This window comes from Panthera uncia, chromosome D2, assembly GCF_023721935.1.
Source record: "Panthera uncia isolate 11264 chromosome D2, Puncia_PCG_1.0, whole genome shotgun sequence".
NCBI classification, from domain to species: domain Eukaryota; kingdom Metazoa; phylum Chordata; class Mammalia; order Carnivora; family Felidae; genus Panthera; species Panthera uncia.
In genome coordinates this window covers 27,746,943-27,769,008 of record NC_064818.1, presented here as the reverse complement: position 1 = coordinate 27,769,008, position 22,066 = coordinate 27,746,943, and the positions used below count along the sequence as shown (strand labels likewise).

Sequence of the window (22,066 nt, the reverse complement as noted above, 5' to 3'; positions counted from 1 at the left end):
CGTAGTTGCTCTTTGAAAATATTAAAAAGCATAACGAGAAATCAAAATTGGTGGGATGAATACATTGACCTGGTACAAACAGTTCAGAAAAGTATAAACTGAAACTAAAAGCCTCTCTTCTGTATCTGCCCAGCTCCCCTCCCTTAAAAGAAAAGCACCATCTTTTTAAAGAAAAAAATTAAAAGTGCAAATGTACACACTATTAAAAAGTACACAAAAGTGATAGTGCTTTAATACTCTTCTCAAACTTCCTTTTTCATTTGCTAATCCATGTTAGACATCTTTCCATACTGTACAGAAAGAGCTATCCTACTCTCTTTTTAATGGCTGTACAGTAATTTATTCCACAAACTGCCATCTTCTTCTCCATCTCATTGAGGGACATTTTGGTTGTTTCTGATTTTTTTTCTGCTGCAAAGACTGTTGCAATGATCACCTTGAACATATTTTGGTGTAAATCCGGGTAAATTCAGAGACAAAATTGCCCAGTTAACGAGATATAAGCTTTATTATATGTGCTGCCAAAGCAAGCACAACGAGATATAAGCTTTATAAAAGTTAATAAATACTACCAAATTGCCAAATGGTGCCAGTTTACACTAGCAATGTATGAAGGTGTTTACTTCCTTACTTCTGCTTTAGGATTGGGTATTATCAAACTTTAGAAATTCCACTCTCCGAGAGGTGAACAATTTATCTTCCTTTAAATCTCATAGTGATAAGTAAGGTTGCACTCCTATGTGTATCGGCCATCTATATTTCTGAGAGTAGCTGTATTCTCAGCCCAGTTTTCTATTGGATTGTTAACCTTGTTCTTATTGATTTGTCTGCACTTTTTGTAAATTAGGGAAGTTGGTCTTTTGTCTATTATGGGAATTGTGAAATTGTTCTCCCTGTACATTATTAACCTGATTTTACTTTTGTATTTTTTGTGCTGCACAAATGCACTTAATATTTATATACTCATGTTTATTAATTTTCTCGATGGCTTCTGGGTTATTTGATTATATGTAATTTATTTTGGCATAAGGAGGGACGGTTCTAGCTTTATCATTTCTCCAAATATTAGCCAGTTGGTCCCAACATGATTTTGGGTACCTTTATTGGGAGAAAACCCCAATGGGCATTAACAATACACTGTATAGGGGCGCCTGGGTGGCTCAGTCAGTTAAGCATCCGACTTTTGATTTTGGCGTGGGTCATGATTTCATGGTTCGTGGGTTTGAACTCCACATTGGGTTCTGCACTGACAGTGCGGAGCCTGCTTGAGATTCTCTCTCTCCCCTCTCTCTCTCTGCCCATATCCTGTTTTCTCTCTCCCTCAAAATAAATATATAAACTTGAAAATATATATATATATATTCCCTATAATGACATGCTGTGCTAGGTTTGAAGGTTAATTTCGGGGAAAGAGTAGAAATAAATAAGTGGCACTCCAACTTTTCTCAAAACATCTGCTCGCTCTTTCTTTATATATTTATTTATTTGTTTGTTTGTTTTTTAAAGTTTTTGTGGGGGGAACGCATTTTCTTTTTCTTTTTTTTAAATGTTTATTTATTTATTTTGAGAGAGGGAGAGAGAGAGAGAGAACATGGACAGGGGAGGGGCAGAGACAGGAGAGAAAATCCCAGGCAGGCTCTGTTCTGTCAGCGCAGGGCCCCATATAAGGCTCAATCTCACGAACCATGAAATCATGACCTGAACTGAAATCAAGAGTCAGCTGCTTAACCAACTGAGCCACCAAGGTGCCCCCTGGTAAACTTTTATGCCCCCCAAAGTCTGGTAATCTATTTTAAAGTAAGTAATGAAAACTTTTCTGAGTTAAAAAAGAGAAAACATTTCTGAAAATGATTTTAAAACCTAAGAATATAAGATATAAGACAAAGTTATTTCCAAAATCATCCTTTAGAAAAAAAGGTAGATTGCCTTATACTTGTAAACTTACAATATATTTTTTCATAATATATGATATAAAACATGTAGATTAAAGTAAATTTTTAAAATTAAATATTGTGAGGGGCATCTGGATGGCTCAGTTGGTTGGGTGTCTGTCTCTGGGTTTCAGCTCAGGTCATGATCTCACGGTTTGTGGGTTTGAGCCCTGCTTGGGGCTCTGTGCTGACAGCTCAGAGCCTGGAGCCTGCTTCAGATTCTGTCTCCCTCTATCTCTCTGTCCCTCCCCTGCTGGTGCACGCTTTCTCTCTCTCTTTCTCATTATTTTAAATAAATAAATAAAAACTTAAAAAAATGTTTAAATGACCACATGGTATACTACTGTATGTGGACATTATTTGTATGATTGCTAAGCATTTAATTTTCCTAAAATATGTTCATTGTATAATCATGTTTTGGTAAAAATAACCATCATTATTGCTATATCTTTGTTCTTGGTTATAATCTTTGGATAAGTTTCTAGGTATGAAATTTCTTAGACAAAGATCATTTAAAATCCTGACTTCTGATATGCCAATTTCCAATTCAGAAAGGATGTACCAATTTCTTCTGCTGCTGGCATATGCTGACTGGGACTCTTTACGAACTTAAATATTCAGAATGTGAAAACATGGTGGTTTAGGAGAAAGATCCTTCCAGTTGCATTCGAAAAACTGAAGAGAGTGCTTTACCAAAATTCCTTTCATAATAATCTTTTCTTTTTGTTCTTCAGGACAACATCAAAGCATTGTCCTCACTGTTCTCAGGATCGAGAGTAAAAGAGCAATATTTTTTTTAGTCAAAGTTGTCTAGTGTTTATATAACTTTTTTAAAAAATTGTGGTAAATATTTACATATATAACATAAAATTGGCCATTTTGACTATTTTAAATATACAGTTCAGTGGCATTGGCTACATTGGCATAGTTGTGTGACCATCACCATCATCCGTGTCTGCAACTTTTGTCATCTCTCCAAATTAAAACTCCATACCCATTAAACAATAACTCTCCATTCATCCCTCCCCTCAGCTCCTGGTAACCTCTACTTTTCTTTCTGTCTCTATGAATTTGACTACTCTAGGTATCCCATATACGTAGAATAATACAGAACGTGTCTTTTTGTGATTGGCTTATTTCGCTGAACATAATGTCTTCAAGATTCATCCATGTTGTAGTGTGTGTCAGAAGTTCCTTCCTTCTGGGTGGCTCTGTCGGTTAAGCGTCTGACTTTGGCTCAGGTTATGATCTCATGGTTCGTGGGTTCGAGCCCCATATCTGGCTCTGTGATGACAGCTCAGAGCCTGGAGCCTGCTTTGGATTCTGTGTCTCCCTCTCTCTCTCTCTGCCCCTCCTCTGCTTGCTCTCTCTCTCTCTCTCTCTCTCAAAAATAAACAAACATTAAAAAAAATAAGTTCCTTTCTTTTTAAGACTGAATACAATTCCATTGTATGTGTATACCACATTTTGTTTATTCCTGTGTCAAACACTTGGTTTGCTTCTACTTTTTGACTATTGTGAATAATGATGCTATGAACATGGGTGTACAAATACCTGTTAAAGTCCTTGCTTTCAGTTTAAAAAAAATTTTTTTTTTCAAGTAGGCTTCATGGCCAGCGCAGAGCCCAGTGCTGGATTTGAACTCATGTCCTTGAGATCAAGACCTGAGCTAACACCTGAGCTGAGACCAAGAGTCAGATGCTTAACTAACTGAGCCACCCAGGCTCTCCCACCTTGCTTTCAGTTCTTTTAGGTATATACCCAGAAGTAGAGTTGCTGCATCATATGGTAACTCTATGTTTGATTTTTTGACGACTTGTTACCATTTTCGACAGCAGCAACTTCACATCATTTTAAGGCCATTTGCCAGTTCTGGTCTTATTTCTGGTCTGTATTTTGTGATACTCAAGTAGGCCTCCAAATACCCCCAGGGATGTGAAGTTTCCAAAAAAAAATTTTTATACTTTATTTTATTTACTTATTTATTTTAGAGAGAGAGAGAGAGTGCAAGCAGGCAAGGGACAGAGAGAGAGAGAGAGAGAGAGAGAGAGAGACAGAGACAGAGAGAGAGAATCCTAAGCAGGCTCTGAGCTGTCAGAGCAGGATGCGAGGCTTGATCTCATGACCTAAGCCAAAATCAGGAGTTGGCCACTTAATCCACTGAGTCCCCCCCAGGCACCCTGGAAGGGAAAGAGTATTAAGCAGACTCCACACTCAGTACCAAACCCGACAAGAGCTCAATTCCATGACCCTGGGATCATGACCTCAGCCGAAATCAGGAGTCAGATGCTCAACCGACTGAGCCACCCAGGCAACTCTATACTTTATTTTAAAATTCCATACAGAAATTTTAGCAAGAGAGGATATATAATGAAGGAATTGTAAAATGGTGCTTCAGTGCTTTATTTCATTTCCAAAATAAACCTTAAAAAAATGTGTTAGGTGAGCTCAGTGAAAATGTTTCTTTTTTCAAGGTGGTAATGTTTAAAGGGTTAAGGTGGTTAAAATGTTCTATCTGTGACCACTGACCTTCTTCTCTAGATCCTAGACTGACCTGCATATCCTAGGACCACAGTGAGCTGAAACACAGACTCCCTGAACTCACCCTAGGCTAGATACCTCCTGAGCCTGGACAGCCAGCTCAGGAATGATAGCACAGTGAATCAAACGTGGTCATCATACAGTTCTACTTCTCACTGTCCTGTTTTATTTCCTTCATAGTATAGATCACTGTTAATTTTTTTTTAATGTTTATTTATTTTTGAGAGAGTGAGAGACATAGCGTGAGCAGGGGAGGGGCAAGGAGAGAGGGAGGCACAGAATCCAAGGCAGGCTCCAGGCTCTGAGCTGTGAGCACAGAGCCTGACCTGGGGCTCAAACCCATGAAATGTGACATCACTCCTGAGCTGAAGTTGGATGCTTAACCAACTGAGTCACTCAGGCACCCCATAAATCACTATTTTAATTGATCTTGTTTATTTGCATGTTTCTTGTCTATCTCCCTCCATCAGAATGTAAGCTCTTTGAGAACTGAGACTTATTTACCACACCATTTCCTACAACTGTGCTGGACATAAAATAGATTCTCAATAAATACTTGTTTAATGAGTAAATTATCAAATGATTGAAAATGTGCTCTCCTAGTCTATTTCCTTCTACTCTTAGACTGTTTGAAAAATTATGAAGTATTCTAAGCACTCAGAAAAATGCCCACTACTCAGATTTAATACATTCTAAGATTTTTATTACATTGCTTCAAAGTTTTTCTATTTCTTAAAAAAAAAAAAGAAAAAGGTAAAAATATACAGGCGATGGAGAAATGGCTAATTTGGGGAGTACGTAAAAATGAACAGTTTTTGCCAACCTATGAAGGGAATGGTTCGTGTGCATTACTTACATAAACTGAAACTACAGATCCCAGGCAGCACTGCAACAGTTAGGCACATGACTTATTCTTTTCTCTTCTGCCAACAGCCAATGAAAGGTAGAGTTTACAAAGGTCTAGGATGACATCTGTTATATGGACTGTGGCCAGCCTTAAATCTGGTTATTGCTGTTTGGAACGTGCTGCTGAAAACCAGACTTAAAAAGGCTTTTCCTGTTAATGCACAGCTTATTCTGTCTCTTGTTTCACAGGGAAGAAAAGCTGATTTAGTAATTGAAATGGATGCAATACTAAATTACAGGTCAGAAGATACTGAAGATTACTACATGTTACTGGGATGTGATGAACTATCTTCGGTAAGACAGTGGATAATGCTGTTCTTTTTCACAACAGGTTTTCAAGTTTTTATTTAAGGTTTTAACTTTGAACTTTTAGTCACATTGCCTAAAAACCTAATCTTACATTACTTTAAAGTACATTTGGCTTAGAGAAAGTTAAGGATTTAAATCCTAGATCTTTACTGGAGTAGTGTCCTTTTGTGATTTTACAGATGTTTCTGATTGAATATGTGTATTTGGGCACATGGCCATAGGCTCTATTTCAAATATACTAAAAATATATATTTGAAATTTTATTGTAATGCTGTTGGCAGTGTTTTACAGAACACATAAGCTGTATCTTTACTATGGTAATTTATACTATAATTGAGATGAAATGTAATTTTCTTGTAATTAGTGATTTAAAAAAATTTTATTAAAATATGTACTCTTATATGAGCAGTTAAATTATATAGACCAAAAAATATCCTTTTATGTTAACATCTTAACTTAAAAATTACTTAAAAGGGTGGCTTCTGAAACCAAACATGTGAAAACTCTATAGTTGTTCACTTGATCTACAATGAAATAATGTTTTTAAAGGGCCACATAGACAATGATGAAGGTTGTAAAAGTTTTTAAAATTATGGAAAACTCTAAATTTCATATATTAAAAAAATTATGGAAAACTCATTTATAATTCTATCTCGCAAGATATAATTATCTCCCAAGGATAATACTATTAATGTTCAGTATATTAAACTTCAGTCTTTTTCCTATATATATATATATATATTTAGAAATATGTTTGGGGAGATATTATATATTTACTTGTTGATTCCTGCTTTTTACCTGCTAACATTATAACAAGGATTTGTCCATGCCATTAAACACTCTTCATATGTATTTTAATGTTGCATATTTCATTTTATTGTTGTATCACAATTGATTATTTTCTTATTGTTAAGTATTTCATTGATTCCTAGTTTTCCAATGTTTTAAATACTATTGAGATGAATATGAAGTATATTTCAATTATATTATTGAGTATATTATCTTATATTTTATATAATAGTTACTAAAACGTTTTATTACTAAAACATAGCTATTAATATTAATATTTTCAAGCAAAATATTTTTCTATTTATCTTTGTTTCATAAGGCTGGAGTTTAGTAATAATATGTGCTTAATTTTGTTTGGAAAATAGAATGTGACCTTGGACACAAAGGATTAAAATCTCTATCTTCATCACACTGAGGAAGTCATCTTAAGTATCTTGTAGTTACACACATACACACACACACACACACACCACACCCCAGATTATAACACTCTTTTAGTTGCATATTTCCCTTTAGGATAATATGTTATTCTTGTTTATTTGGTGGTGATTTACTTACAGCAATTAAGAAAGCTTATTACCATTTTTACTATCTTTATTATGAATTATGCTATTGCCAAATAATTTTTGAAGGAGATTTTTAAAATCAAAGGAACATCACTTACCTTGATAAGCTTCACAATTTAGATTTTACAAAAATGTTGTCATGCTAAGTTATAAGGTAAAGGTTGTTCTATTCCCATAATAAATGTCTAGACCTGATTAGTCTTTTACAGTTATGTGATTGTTTCCTCAGTCTTTGAAGGAGAAAGAGCATTGGTTTTGAAAAGACTTAAAAAAGAAGTTCGTATTATTTATGATGTTTATAACAGTGTCCTTTCATTATAGTCAGCCCTTTTGTTACCAGTTATAGTCATACTTCTCTGTATGTACTGTGGCATGTATGAAAAGGAGAATAAAAGCATTGTCTTGCAATTCTTTCATTACTGATTCTGTCCCTGCCATAGATGTTTAAATTACAATCATTTATTTAAAATGAAATGATCTGTCACAATTTTGTCAATTCTTTTTATATGTATCTTTTCCCTCTTTTCATATATATCTTTCCCATTTAAAAATATTTCAATTACATTTTTTTAAGTATTTAGTGTGACATTTCCTTTATTGATTTGTATTGGATGGATTTCTTTTGCTTCAAATATTCCTTGATTTGATGCTTTAAAAAATTGACCAGAAATGTTCATACTCAAAAGCATTTAGGAGCACCTAGCTGTCTTAGTTGGTAGAATAGAAGACTCTTGGTCTCAGGGTCATGAGTTCAAGCTCTACATTGGGCATGGGTCCCACTTAAAAAAAAAAAAAGAAGCAATTTAGCAGTTATAATTTCAAAGCGACTTAATATGTTGATTCTATTTATAACAACTGAGTTGAGCCACACACAAAATTCTTTTGCTTTAGTATATAGTTGTTACAATTTATTTATTTATTTGTTTATTTATTTAAAAGTTTATTTATTTATTTTGAGAGAGAGAGAGAGCAGGGTAGGGCAGAGAGGGAGGGAGAGAATCTCAACCAGGCTCTTCACTGTCAGCATACAGCCTGACCCGGGGCTTGATCTCACAAACCGCAAGATCATGATTTGAGCCAAAATTGAGAGACGGCTGCTTAATAAACTGAGACCCTCAATATATAGTTCTTACAATTTAAAGCTTGTGTTGAAAATTAATGAAATGACATATATAAACCATGGGAGGATTTCTGCTCTGTTGAGTAGAAAACAACATACCCTCATTTCAAAAACATTTATTGCAGATTGATTCCAAGTTAATCAGCTTTTTCGCCCTGCATCAGATTTTACACAAAAGACACATGTTATGAAATCTTCTAAAGTCTTTATGAATGCGTACACCACAAACTAGGATGTATATCAAATAAGATATCTCCTTGATGTATATTTTATTTGATTTTTTGGTATTTGGTCACCATTTCAGTAGTAATGATAAGAAGTCATCCTGATTTTAAGATTTCACAGTCTTGAAAATTGAGCATAAACTTGATAAATGGAGACATCTATTTTTTGTTTCTAGTTCTCTTCCTTATTGACTTCAGATCACCTGGGTTTAAATCTTACCATTTACGAGCTGTGTGACCTTGGGGAAGTGACTTAATTTTTTTCTATGCCTTTGTTTCCTGATCTGCAAATGGGGGTAATAATTATAGTACCCACCTCATAGAGGTGTTGTGGGGATTAAATGAGACATGCTAAATAAAGACTTAGAATAGTGCCTGGCACATAATAAGTTGTGGTGTTGTTTTGGACACTTGGAACTTTGTAAATTTAGACAATTCTGTCTAAAGGGTTGGGGGGGGGCGGGGATAGAGGATCTGAGGCGGGCCCTGCCCTAATAGCAGTGAGCCTGATGTGGGGCTGGAACTCAGGAACTGTGAGATCATGGTCTGAAGTTGGACACTCACCCAACTGAGCCACCCAGGTGCCTCTTAACAGACTTTTTAAAAGTAGTTTTAGATACATAGCAAAATTGAGTGGAAGGTATAGAGCTTTTCCATATACTTCCTTCCCTTCACTAATGCCTAGCCTCCCTGTTATCAACATCTCCACTAGGATGGTACACGTGCTACAACTGGTGAGCCTACACTGATATAATCACCCAAAGTCCATAGTTTGCATTATGGTTCACTCTTGGGTTTGTACATTTTATAGGTTTGGACAAATGTATAATGACATTTACCATAGAGAGTAGTTTCACTGCTCTAAAAATCCTCTGTGCTCCACCTGTTTGAATAATTTTTGACTTAAAGAAAAATTGCAAAAATAACACAGAGTTCATGTATACACTTCATCCCGCTCCCCTTAATGTTAACATTGTATTTACAATTATCACGCATAGTAAAATTATACAAATCAGAAAATTAGCATTGGCACAATAGTATTAACTCAACCAGGGGCCAGCAAGCTTTTTTTTTTTTTTTTTTTTTTTTTTTTTTGTAAGGGGCCAGACAGACCAAGTCAGGACTAGGGTGAGGCAAGCAGAGCACTTGGGATACAAAATTTAAGGAGGCACTAACTCTCAGGATTGTGCAAGTGCAAAAGTCTATGAGAGCAAGGCTACCTCTTTAAACCTAGGCATCCTGCTTGTTTCTCCTAGGTGCTGACCCTGAGACAGCAAACATTTTAGAGTTTGCAGGACTCTAGCACAACTATTCAATTCTGCCATTGCAAGAAAGTAGCCATAGATAATATGTAAATGAATGACGAAGGCTGTCTTCCCATACAATTTTATTTAAAAAACAAAACAAAACAAACAGGTGGCAAGCCAGATATGTCCTTTGGGCTAGAGTTATTCAACCTCTGATATAAAGGATAGGTCTCATTCTAATTTCATCAGTGTTTCTACTAATGTCTTTTTTCTCTTTCAAGATCCAAGCTAGAATCCATTATTACACTTAGGGGTCTTGTTCCCTGAGTTTCCTTCACAATGACAATTTCTCATACCTTCCTTTTTTTTTCATGACTTGGACACTTTGAAAAGTAATGGTCAGTTATTTTGTAGAATGTCCCTCCGTTTTGGTTTGTCTCAGGTTTTCTCCTGATTAGGCTGAGGTTATGTGTTTTTGGAAAGAATACTGCTGAAGTGATATTGTACCTTTTTCAGTGTGTCATATCTGGGTACGGGATGTCAATATGTCCTAATGATCCAAACACATAGTTAAGGTTGTGTTTTTCAGGTTTCTTCTGCCAGGTTTTTCCACTGTAGGGTTACTATTTTCCCTTTGGTAATTAAAAAATATTTTTGGTGAAGATTCTTTGAGGCTATAGTGTTCCACTTCAGACTTTCACTGGCTGATTTTAGCATCTTTTGGTGTATCTTGCCTGTAACAGTTACTACGATGGTATTTGCCAAATGGTAACTTTCTATTTTCTTTATTCACTTTACATTTATTACTTGGAATTCTTCTGTAGAGAAAATATATCCTTTATCCCACATTTATTTATTTATTCAACTACTTTTGTCACTATGGATTAATAGTTACTGTATTTTATGGGTTATAACACAATACTACCATTATATATTTTGTGGCTCATATTATTTCTATAGCTTATGTTTTGATTATCATTTGATTACAATGATGTAGGATGATCTCACTGAATTTATTTTGGGAATATTGCTAACGTTTGGAGTTTTATATAAGGGAAAAATCCAGTTTCACACTAAGTGAACTGAAATGATGGATACTAATTCACCCACTTATTAAGATGAGTCTTCTCTTTTCTATAGCATATGAATTTCCATCACTAGAATCAGTTCATCCTTTTAATGAATAAATCACAATTTTCAGAAAGCTTCTATTATGCTATAATCGTGTTAAAGAACATCTGTTAGTCTATAATCAAGTATTTATTCAACACTTGGCATTGGGCCAGTACTAGAAGTGATGGGAGTAAAAGAAAACAAAACAAAAAGGTGAGAAATTGTATAAGAACCTTGGCATCCAGCTGAGGAGCCAAACTAATACAAAGGAAATAGAGAAAAAATAAGGACTGTGCTATGTGGTATTGTTGGTAAGTGCGACAGAAATTACAGGAAGACTATCTGAAAAGATTTCAGAGAAGAGATGATGCTTGAAATGATCAGACTAGGTCAAAATTTAGACACATAGAGGGAGAGACAGAAGGCATTTGTGTGGCCAGAGAAAGCTGGAGAAGATTCATCCAAGTGGGAACCGGATTAGTGCCTATTGCACACTGGAGTATTTGCTGACACAGATCAAAATATTGTGCTAATAGGCTGTGGAAAAGATAAGTTTTTAAGTTTTAAAGTTTAATTTCTAAAACTAATATTTTTTTTTAAAAAAATTTAATGTTTCTTTAGTTTTGAGACAGAGACAGAGACAGAGAGAGTGAATGGAGAAGGGGCAGAGAGAGGGAGACACAGAATCCAAAGCAGGCTCCAGGCTCTGAGCTGTCAATGCAGAGCCTGACATGGGACTTGAACTCACAAACTGTGAGCTGAAGTTGGATGCTCAACTGACTGAGCCACTGGGTGCTCCATAAAAACTAATATACTTTCAATAAGAAGATGTGGGGTATGAAGAGAACATGGAGAAAAATATTAGCTTAGATGCTTAAAATCTGGGAGTATATGTGCATGTATACACATATGCTATATTTATGTGTTATGTAAATACATGCATATATGCGTTAATATTTACATTGTGCATGTCTATATGTGTATGGAGTCAGACTGCCTGAGTTCAAATACTGGCTCTGCTACTTACCAGCCCTATGGCCTTGGGAAAACCACTTAACTTTTCTGTGTATTGACTTCTTAATCTGTAAAATGGGAATAATAACAGTACCCGCCTCACAGGTTGTGGGAATTAAATGAGATGCTATATGCACAGTGCTTAGAACAGTGCTTGGCATATAATAAGTCTTAATAAATCTTAGCTATTATTATTGTTATTATATATGTATACATATATATATTATAATCCTTTTTAAGGTAAAACATTATGGTTTTATGCCTCATATAATGCTTTGTAGTTTACATTTCTTCATAGAACTATATTATATAATTTTTCTCAGATTATTAAAAGTCTTCTACTACAAGATGAGTTTTTAAAGTTTATTTATCTATTTTTTGAGAGAGATTGAGAAAGAGAGAGAGAGAGAGAATATGAGCAGGAGAGGGGTAGAGAGAGAGGGACAGAGAGAATCCAAAGCAGGCTCTGAGCCATTAGCCCAGAGCCTGATGTGGTGCTCAATCTCACCAACCATGAGATCATGACCTGAGCTAAGATCAGGAGTCAGCTGCTTGGAGCGCCTGGGTGGCTCAGTCAGTTGAGCGTCCGACTTCGGCTCAGGTCATGATCTCATGGTCTGTGAGTTTGAGCCCCGCATCGGGCTCTGTGCCGAAAGCTCAAGGCCTGGAGCCTGTTTCAGATCCTGTGTCTCCCTCTCTCTCTGACCCTTCCCCGTTCATGCTCTGTCTCTATCTCAAAAAAATAAATAAATGTTAAAAAAAATTAAAAAAAAAAGAGATGCTTAACCAACTGAGTCACCCAGGTGTCCCTACAAGATGATTTTTTTAATGACTGTAAAATATCTCAGCCTAAGAAATATTTCAGTTAACTTTAATATCTTATTACTGGACACATAAGGTTTTGTTTAAAATTTATAACATTTTATTCATTGAACCTTGTTATAACTAAATAATTTTCCCACCTCTGACTATCTCCTTAGACAAATTTCTATAAAATTTCTATAATTGGAATTGTTATATCAAAGAGTAAAAAAAATTATACACTTTTATGTATATATACATATACATAAATATCTCCAATTCTATCACTCTTTGATATCTAGGTAGGTAGATAGATAGATAGATCTCTGTATATATCTATTTTCAGGAAATTTGCATCCTCCCCAAGAGAGTATGAGAATGTTCATTTCTTTGTACCCTCAATGACACTGGTCATTATCATGCCTTAGATGTTTTGATTTATTTGATTATGAGTAAAGTTGAACATTTGTTTGTATGTTTATTGGCTAGCATAATAGGCAGTTTTCCAGACCATTGAACATTGGATCAGGAAAACAGGATTCAGTGGACCTTGACATGGAGGGCCTCATTTGTCCATGGACTCCACTTGGCATGAGCACATGGGGTGGGGATGCCAGGAGATAAATGGAACATTCCCAAGACAAACTAACCTGCTTACCAGTTAGTTTACCCAGAACCAGCCTACCTAGGAGATTTGTAATAAATTTTGTGACACTAAAACTATAAAAAGTAATGAAAGGCAGATATGGACTATTCTTAATTTTTTTAAATATTAATTTGGCAAAGTAAAGAAAATATAAATGAGAAACTAACAATCACATACATTAGCATTATTGAGAATTAACCATTTTAGTACATTTGCTTCCATGGACTTATACTAGAATGTTTCTTAATGGGATAAAAATGAAAAAATAAAACAACAAAAAAACCCTCCGAATTTCCTACCTTTGATAGATATGTATAATTTTATCCATTTATCTTATTAAAGTCCTCCAATACATATATACATAAATATGTGTATAAGTGTGTAAAAAATGTATCTTGAAGGGTGAAACCTGTTATTCTGGGGGGCTGAGGGGTAAAGGAACTTTTACTTTTTGTTCTGTATTGATATAAGTATCTTCAAAGAGAGATTATGAAATTCATAAATAGCTTAATTAAAAATGCTTACTACTACTACTAGAATCTTTAGAATTTTTAGTATTTTAAAATTTAAAGACAAGTCTCAGTCTCATTTTCTTTGTTATATAAGCAGTTTATAGTGACTGATGGTCACTATAGGTCACTCTATGGTCACTGTAGGTCACTATAGGTCACTCCTAGGGAGCACCTAGGAAGAGGAAACACAATTAATCACAGTTCTGAACAAGAAGTCTATCTCTTCCTGTTATTCCACTGGATTCCCAGTAGATGCTTAACAAAGAAAAGAATAGTTATTAGTCTGGGCATTTAATGCATATGCTTATCTAGTACAGCCTGGCTGTATTATTATTATTTTTTAAAGATTTTATTTTTTAGTAATCTCTACACCCAGGTGGGGCTTGAGCTCACAAACCTGAGATCAAGAGTCACATGCTGTTCCAATTGAGCCAGCCAGGCTTCCCTACATGGCTCTATAAAAGTGAAGAAAATTTTTTTCAAGGATTGATTAAGGATGACATGGAGCTGATAAATTTATGTTTTTACCATGAGTCTTATGACAATTTTAAGCTGAGCCTCTTGAGAATTTGTTTCTCAAACAAGAGGTCCTTTCCTTTCATTAATTAGTGGATAGTAAATATGCAACTTGGTAATAGATCCCTAAGAATTCTGCCATTGGTTAAGATTATTGGATTTGAGAGGCACCTGGGTGGCTCAGTTGGTTGAGTGTCCGACTTTGGCTCAGGTCATGATCTCACAGCTCATGAGTTCAAGCCCCGCATCGGGGGCTGGCTGCTGTCAGCGCAGAGCTCAGTTCAGATCCTCTGTCTCCCTGTGTCTCTGCCCCTTCCCTGCTCATGCTCTTTCTATTAAAAATAAATGAATATTAAAAAAAAAAAGATTACTGGATTTGAAGTCCAACTTCTTAGTTAACAAAAAATTTGGCTTTTTTAGTAACTAGTTAAATGATTTCAGACAAGTTACTTAACCACGACATTTAGTTTTAGCTATTATTATTAAGTTCTTACTACAATTAGGCTTTGTGTTAAATGCTCTATTTCTATCATTTATGTAATATAAAGATAAGGAAACTAGGCACATGGAAGTTATACAACTTGCCTAAAGTCTCTGGCAGAACTGGGCTTTAAAATGAAGCAATCAGGGGCACCAGCCTGGCTCAGTCAGTAGAGCATGTGACTCTTGATCTCAGGGTCATGAGTTTGAGCCCCACGTTGGGTGTGGAGCCTACTTAAAATAAAAATTAAAAAACAATATAAAACAAACAAAATAAAACAAATTATATTGTGGAGCCACATAACCACTGTTGTCTCCTGCTGCTGTCATTGGAATTACAATTAACAAAGACAAGTATTGATTATGCATGATAATAAGGTTTAGATGGCTGAGTGAAATCAAATCAAATCAAAATGCCTCTCAGACTTCATATTAGTTTGGCTGAAGTTTCTCTTTTCCCAATCAAAATCTCCAACTACGCTGTTAATTGGTAACAAAATTAAGAGGTTTGAATTATGTCCTTTTAATTGTGAAATTCTTAATAAAAAAAAAAGAGGGGGGCAAAAGGCCTAAAGAGAGAACTTTATAATGGGTCATTTATAAACTAGACAGTCATCCTTGAATAATGAATGATGACTAAGCATCTTTTGAAGAACTCAGATGAGTGAACACCTCTTCTATGTATTCTTAGAATAAACCTATCTGACCATTTGTGACATTTAAATATATTGAGCTCACAGGTGTCTTGGGCTATCATCTAAATGCAGTAGCAAGTTAAACTGTTATCAGTATTTGGACAGAAGTTTTTATTGAATGCTTTCTGAATTTCATTATCAAGGCATTATTTCTTAGAGTAAAATGTCAAAATACAAATACAAGGATCACAATAAAAGTTGGGTTGATCATGGATGTTTTGAAAAGGAATGATGCCCAACTTCTTTCTTTATGCCGTTTAATTTGGAATCCTTATTTTTAACATCAGTTTTTGTTTTAGGTTGAACAAATCCTGGCAGAATTTAAAGCCAGAGCCTTGGAATGTCACCCTGACAAGCATCCTGAAAACTCCAAAGCTGGTAAATATTTAATAATGTCTGTTTCCCATAAAAATGAATAACATCTAAATCTAAAAAGCTATTGAATAATTACCTAATTTTCTTTTATATATTATGCTCAAACTTATTCTTTCATTCAATGCCAAAGAATGTTTTTTGCACTATTGGATGGTAGGAGGGGAGGAAATGGTGTAGGGTCCTTTCTCCAATAGTAGTCATTTCTCATCCATTTTTCTTTCTGCTGTAACATGCTGCTTCCTGGTTTAAAATTTGCTCACTTTATGCTTTATTTCACCAGCTCTTGAGAGTTAACATGACTTAAGTATGTTTGTAACTAGGTGATTGTCTTGATGAGAACTTGATGTATTTTCTTCTTTTTGGGGAACTGAATATGTCTCTATATGATATATGGTAATATATTCATACTTTTGAGTTTTTTCTTTAGCATAATTTAAATTCCCTTATCATAAATTTTGACATAACTGCTCATGTGTATCTTAGCTTAAAATAATACAGACAGGAGGAGCACCTGGGTGGCTCAGTCGGTTGAGTGTCCGACTTTGGCTCAGGTCATGATCTCGCGGTCTGTGAGTTCGAGCCCCATGTCGGCCTCTGTGCTGACAGCCCAGAGACTGGAGCCTGCTTCTGATTCTGTGTCTCCCTCTCTCTCTGCCCCTCCCCCGCTCATGCTCTCTCTCTCTCTCTCTCTCTCTCTCTCTCTCTCTCTCTGTCAAAAATAAATAAACATTAAAAAAAATAATAATACAGACAGGGGCACCTGGGTGGCTCAGTTAAGCACCCAACTCTTAGTTTCGGTTCTGGTTAGGATCTCGTGGTTTGTGGGTGTAAGCCTTGCATCAGGCTCACTGCAGTCAGCCTGTCAGTGCAGAGCCTGCTTCAAATCCTTGGTCCCTCTCTCTCTGCCCCTCCCCTGTTTGCGCTTTCCCAATAAATAAATAAATATTTAAAAAAATACAAACATACCATTTATCCTTCTTTAACCTGTCTCCCTCCTGCTCCTCTTTTATCTCTCTCCTTCCTTTTAGAGCCAAACGTCCTGAAAAAGAAGTCTACAGTTTATATCTCTACTTCCTTCGCCAATTTTCAATTTATCCCAGGCTGACTTCCCTCTCACCTTTCTTGGAAATGGCTCTTGTAATAGTCATCAAAGATTTCTTGGCTGCCAAATCCAACATTTACTTTTTTAGGTCTTATCTTCCCTGAGTTTGCATCAGAAATTGGCACTGTTGACCAGGCCTCCTTGAAACATTCTTTCTTTTAGGTACCAAGATACACACTCATACTTTTCCTCCAACTTCTTGGGCTTTTCTTTCTTTCTTTCTTTCTTTCTTTCTTTCTTTCTTTCTTTCTTTCTCTTTTTAATGTTCATTTATTTTTTAGAGAGAAAGGCAGAGTGTGAGCAGGGCAGGGCAGAGAGAGAGGGACAGAATCCGAAGCAGGCCCCAGGCTCTGAGTTGTCAGCACAGAGCCTGATGCGGAGCTTGAACTCATGAGTGGTGAGATCATGACCTGAGTGGAAGTCAGACTCTTAACCAACTGAGCCACCCAGGCACCCCTTTGGTTTCTCTTTCTGGCTCTGTCGTGACTCCTCTTCTGCCTTAAATTTCCCTCCTAAACTCTCATTTCTGGGCTAACTCCCCACTTTCTCTCTGGGGTCTTTTTTAAAAAAATGTCTTTATTTGTTTTGGAGACAGAAAGAGAGAGAAAGAGAGCAAGTAGGGGAGGGGCAGAGAGAGAGGGAGACAGAATCTGAAGTAGGCTCCACACTCTGAGCTGTCAGCACAGAGCCTGAAGTAGGGCTTGAACTTGTGACCAGCGAGATCACAACGAGAGCTGAAGTCAGATGCCTAACTGACTGAGCCGCCCAGGCACCCCAATTTCTCCCTGGAGTCTTGTCCAAGTCTGTGGCGTCAGTCATTAGCTCTTTGCTGATGGCTTTCCAGTGTATCCTTAACTCTGTTCTCATTCTGATCTTTGGACTCTAGTTTTGAGTGTTCTTAGAAATCTTTGTTTGGAGACATTTCAAAGTCACCCTGTCAGAAACTGAACTCATTGTTTTCCTCTCACCCTCTCTCAAATCTTGCTCATCTTTGTGTTTCCCCATCTTAATAAATGGCAACCCCATCCATTTAATTGGTCAAGCAGAAACCTGTCTCCTTGCTCTCCCTTATGTCTACATCTGTTCAGTTACCAAATGCTGGTGATTTACTTTCCATGTCTCTCCTGGAGGTCTTTTTCCCTACATCTTCACAGCCCCTAGAGTAGACAAGTAACCATCATTTCATGCCTGGATCCCTACAGCACTCCTTTCATTGCTTCACACTGCAGAGAGTGGATTTCTTTTTAATTATGGAAAAAAAAATATTTAATATGTACAAAAAAGGTATAAGAATACTATAGCAAATACCTATGTATGCACACCTAGCTTAAAACTTCAGCAATGTAGTTGAAGTCTTTGTGTATTTCTTTTGTTTTTAATTTTTTTAATGTTTATTTATTTCTGAGACAGAGAGAGACAGAGCATGAGTGGGGAGGGGCAGAAGGAGAGGGAGACACAGAATCGGAAGCAGGATCCAGGCTCTGAGCTGTCAGCTCGAACTCACAAACCATGAGATCATGACCTGAGCCAAAGTTGGTCGCTCAACCAACTGAGCCACCCAGGCTCCCCAAGTCTTTGTGTATTTCTACCTTGATTTTATCCTCAGGGTAGGTACTGTAATACTGTCTTACATTAGATGATTATGTTTACTATAGGTGCATATTATGGGTTTGTGTGTAGTATGTATATGTATATGATTTTTCTATAAGGAAAATATTATGATTAAGACCTATCTTAATCCACATTGCACAAATGATAAAACCCAAACTCCTCTTCATTAAAAAATTTTTTCCTTTATCTCTTTTTAAAGTTTTTATTTATTTACTTTGAGAGAGAGAAAGTGTGAGCAGGGGAGGGGCAAAGAGAGACAGGAGAGAGTGAGAATCCAAAGCAGGCTTGCACTGCTAGCGTGGAGCCTGATGCAGGGGCTTGAACTCACGGACCATGAGATCATGACCTGAGCTGAAGTTGGATGCTTAACCGACTGGCTTAACCACCTTAGCCACCCAGGTGCCCCAATTTTCTTTTATCTTAAGTTTCTTTATTAATTTTCTCTAGAAATCATTGATCCTTTTGATTTGTATAAATAGGCCATTTTCCAATATATCAAGTCATTTTTGTTATACTTTTTAAAAATTGAAAAAATTATTTTATTATTATTATTATTATTATTATTATTATTTTGAGAGAGAGAGAGAGAGCAGACAAGAATGGGAGAAGGGCAGAGGGAGAGAGAGAGACAGTCCCAAGCAAGCTCCACATTCAGCATGGAGCCTGATGTGGGGCTCGATCCCATGACCCTGAGATCATGACCTGAACTGAAATCAAGAGTCAGGTGCTCAACCAACTGAGCCACCCTAGTGCCCCATTTTTTGTTATATGACTTTTGCCCTTTTTATTGAGGCACAATTTGTTTAAGGCAATGTGAAGAAACTGTAAGTATAAACTTGATAAATTTTTGTCTACATATTACCAGTTTAACTGCTGCTCAGATGGATGTAGAACATTTCTGGCACCGAGGAGTCCCTTTTTACATCCTGTTCAAAGTCAGTATCCTCTCCCATTTTTGGATCTCTATTTCATTGACGAGTTTTGCCTAGTTTTGAATTTCATATAAATGGAGTCATACAGTATATACTCTTTTGCTTTACATTATGTCTGTGATAGTTGCCCATTCTGTACTTGCAGCAATAGTTCATTCTATGTAATTGCTGGGTCTTTAGGTACAAGCCCCTTCATGTTGTGCTTCCTGACTCCTTTGCATCTCTCCATTTTCATTTTCTCTCTACTACCATGCCTAAAATCCCATGTTTCAGCCACACAGAACTACCTTGATTCCTCAATATGCCTTGTTTTCCACTCTTCAGAACTTTATGCCTGCTTCTTCCTCTGTCTGGCTCCCTGTGAGGCCTGCACACCTCTCCACCTTGCTTTGATTGGTTAGCTCATGCTCTTGTGTCAGGTTTCAGCATAGTCATGATTTCCTCTGGGAAGTTATGTGTGCCCCAGTTACCCAGAGCACACTGTACGTCAGGCAGCAAACCGTGTATCACACCATCTCCTTGTTGCCTATTTGCTTATTAGTCATACTGAAAGCTCAGTGAGGCAGGCCTCCTGCTGTCTTGTTCACAGTAATATGCCCCACACCTCGCAGAGCACCTACCATGGAGGACACCTACTTTGTGCAAATCATTTATTGAATGAGTGAATGAATAAATTTCATGAACATTTCTTTAGGAGACATATTAATTACCTCTTTGAACTGGAGTTAGTATTAAGATAGATGCCCTGACATAAAAGTATAAAAATTTGACAAAAACTTAAAAACAACTACCACCCCAGGTTATTCTTTAACTGGGTTCTTTTCCAATAAAGCGTGGCTTTGAGTTGTTTCTCTGTCCCTGGCAAACAATTTCTGTTTGGGGTACATGATGAATCACTGTGCAATCATTGCCATTTCTGGTTACCATAGTGATGGGAATTTTCACGTACGGGCTACCTCAAGGCTTCTTGTTCAGAGAAACACTGAACTGTAAATATTGTTTAAAATGAAAGGTACACAGACATCAATATCTTCCCCTGTCGGGCTTGTAGTTGATAGATGATTCAATCTTTGGGTAGAAATTGTTTTCAAGTCTGTTTAAGCATCCATTTACTCAATTTAGATTAATATGACCTTCTGAAAATTTAAGTGGTTCTTTATACACTTGAAGAAGGATTAAGAATACTGATAAAAATATTGTAAAATGTTAAACAAAAATTCATCCGGTGCTGAATTTTAGTTTGACAGAAATTCAGAATACATTAGGCAGATTTTGAAACATATTTCATTAAGGTGAAAGTTTATAGAGCAACTACATTATACTTGTATGTACACCTTTTTGGTTCATTAAGTGTAGTCTTAATCATTTCCATTACTAATTACTAATTTGTTATCATGATGGAGTAGTAGATATGGAGCACAATCTTGTCTGTCTGGATTGCTCCTAGCTCCCACTTATGAGCTAGTTGAACTTGGACAATCTCTTTGAGCCACAGTGTTCTAATAGGAAAAATGGGTAGACTAAGAACATTATTGCTTCATGCACCTGATGTGGAGACTAACATTCCTGAGCATGCAGGAATAGCTCAGTGAATGTTGGCAATTGTGACCCACTGGACTTTCTTTAGTTGCTGTTGTTTTTTTTTAATGCAGGATTCCAAGATAAAAATTTAATAGAATGAGATAGTTTTCTTTTTTGTAAGTAAACATTACATCTTTCTCCTTTTCATTCTTTCTTTTTTTTAATTCTAAATCAAAGGCTTTTAGGTTTTGAGAAATCCCTTCTCCTCTTCAGGTGGGGGTGATGTAGGCAGGACCAGTTATGCTATAGACATTGTGTCACTGAGCGCAAAAGCTCCTGGCTGGTGTTCATGACAGTCCTGTGTGTACACGTGACAGTAACTGTTCCAGGCCAATGCTTTATTAACTTCTCTCTGACCTTGAAGGAGGGGATTTCAGACTGAATTAAAGATCTGTGAAATGGTATTTTTGTTATTGATTTGTAGGCTTCAAAAACATTGGGGTATTTGAAGGAGAGCTCCTTGTCCTTGCTAACTGATATCTTCTCATGTCTCCATGCTTTCCTACTTTAAAAACTCTTTATTGCTTTTTTATCTGTGAATAAAAATAACATACAGTAATAAATAATGTTGAAAGTGAAAGTCCTCTCTTATCTCTCCCTAGCAGAGAAACACTATTAACAGTCGTGTATTTTCCTCCAGATTTTTTTCAAGGTATGTTCTGATATTATATTTTTATTATTATTTTTCAAGTAATTGTAAGTGGCCTACATTTAAAACGAGGCTATAATAATACAAATTCTATTGTGAAATATGAATTTAAAAGAACTTCTGTATTTTCAGAACAGACCTAGGAGTTAAATCAGAATGTCTTTCAAAGGTCCCAGCATCATTTGCTCACGTAAGCTTATAAAATGAGATCTCTCTTCCCAGAACTGGTAAATGTTTATCTTGTGTGATTCATTTGATTAGCTATATATTAAAGGGCAAATATAAACCCAAACTCATTTTTATTAAATGTGGTGGAGAGGATGGAACAAGGAAAGGCCACCTATCAAGAAAGGTAAAGTCTCTTTAGCTTTCTGCTTATCAATTGTTGTCAAGGCATTGACATCAG

The 22,066-nt window shown here is 36.2% G+C and overlaps 1 protein-coding gene across 3 annotated transcripts in view; it reads left to right on the top strand.

The window, feature by feature from the left end:
- The first annotated feature begins 5,472 nt into the window (after positions 1-5,472).
- The window catches only part of DNAJC12 (DnaJ heat shock protein family (Hsp40) member C12), a 45,051-nt gene continuing 28,457 nt past the window's right edge, over positions 5,473-22,066 (top strand). For 2 of the 3 annotated variants that reach the window (XM_049645112.1, XM_049645111.1), the window contains exons 1-2: positions 5,475-5,672; positions 15,710-15,788. In XM_049645112.1, the coding sequence (XP_049501069.1) occupies positions 5,595-5,672; positions 15,710-15,788 (157 nt within the window). In that variant the 5' untranslated portion in view covers positions 5,475-5,594. Of the gene's footprint in view, positions 5,673-15,709; positions 15,789-22,066 lie in introns of all 3 variants that reach the window. The other variant, XM_049645110.1, reaches the window with a different exon arrangement.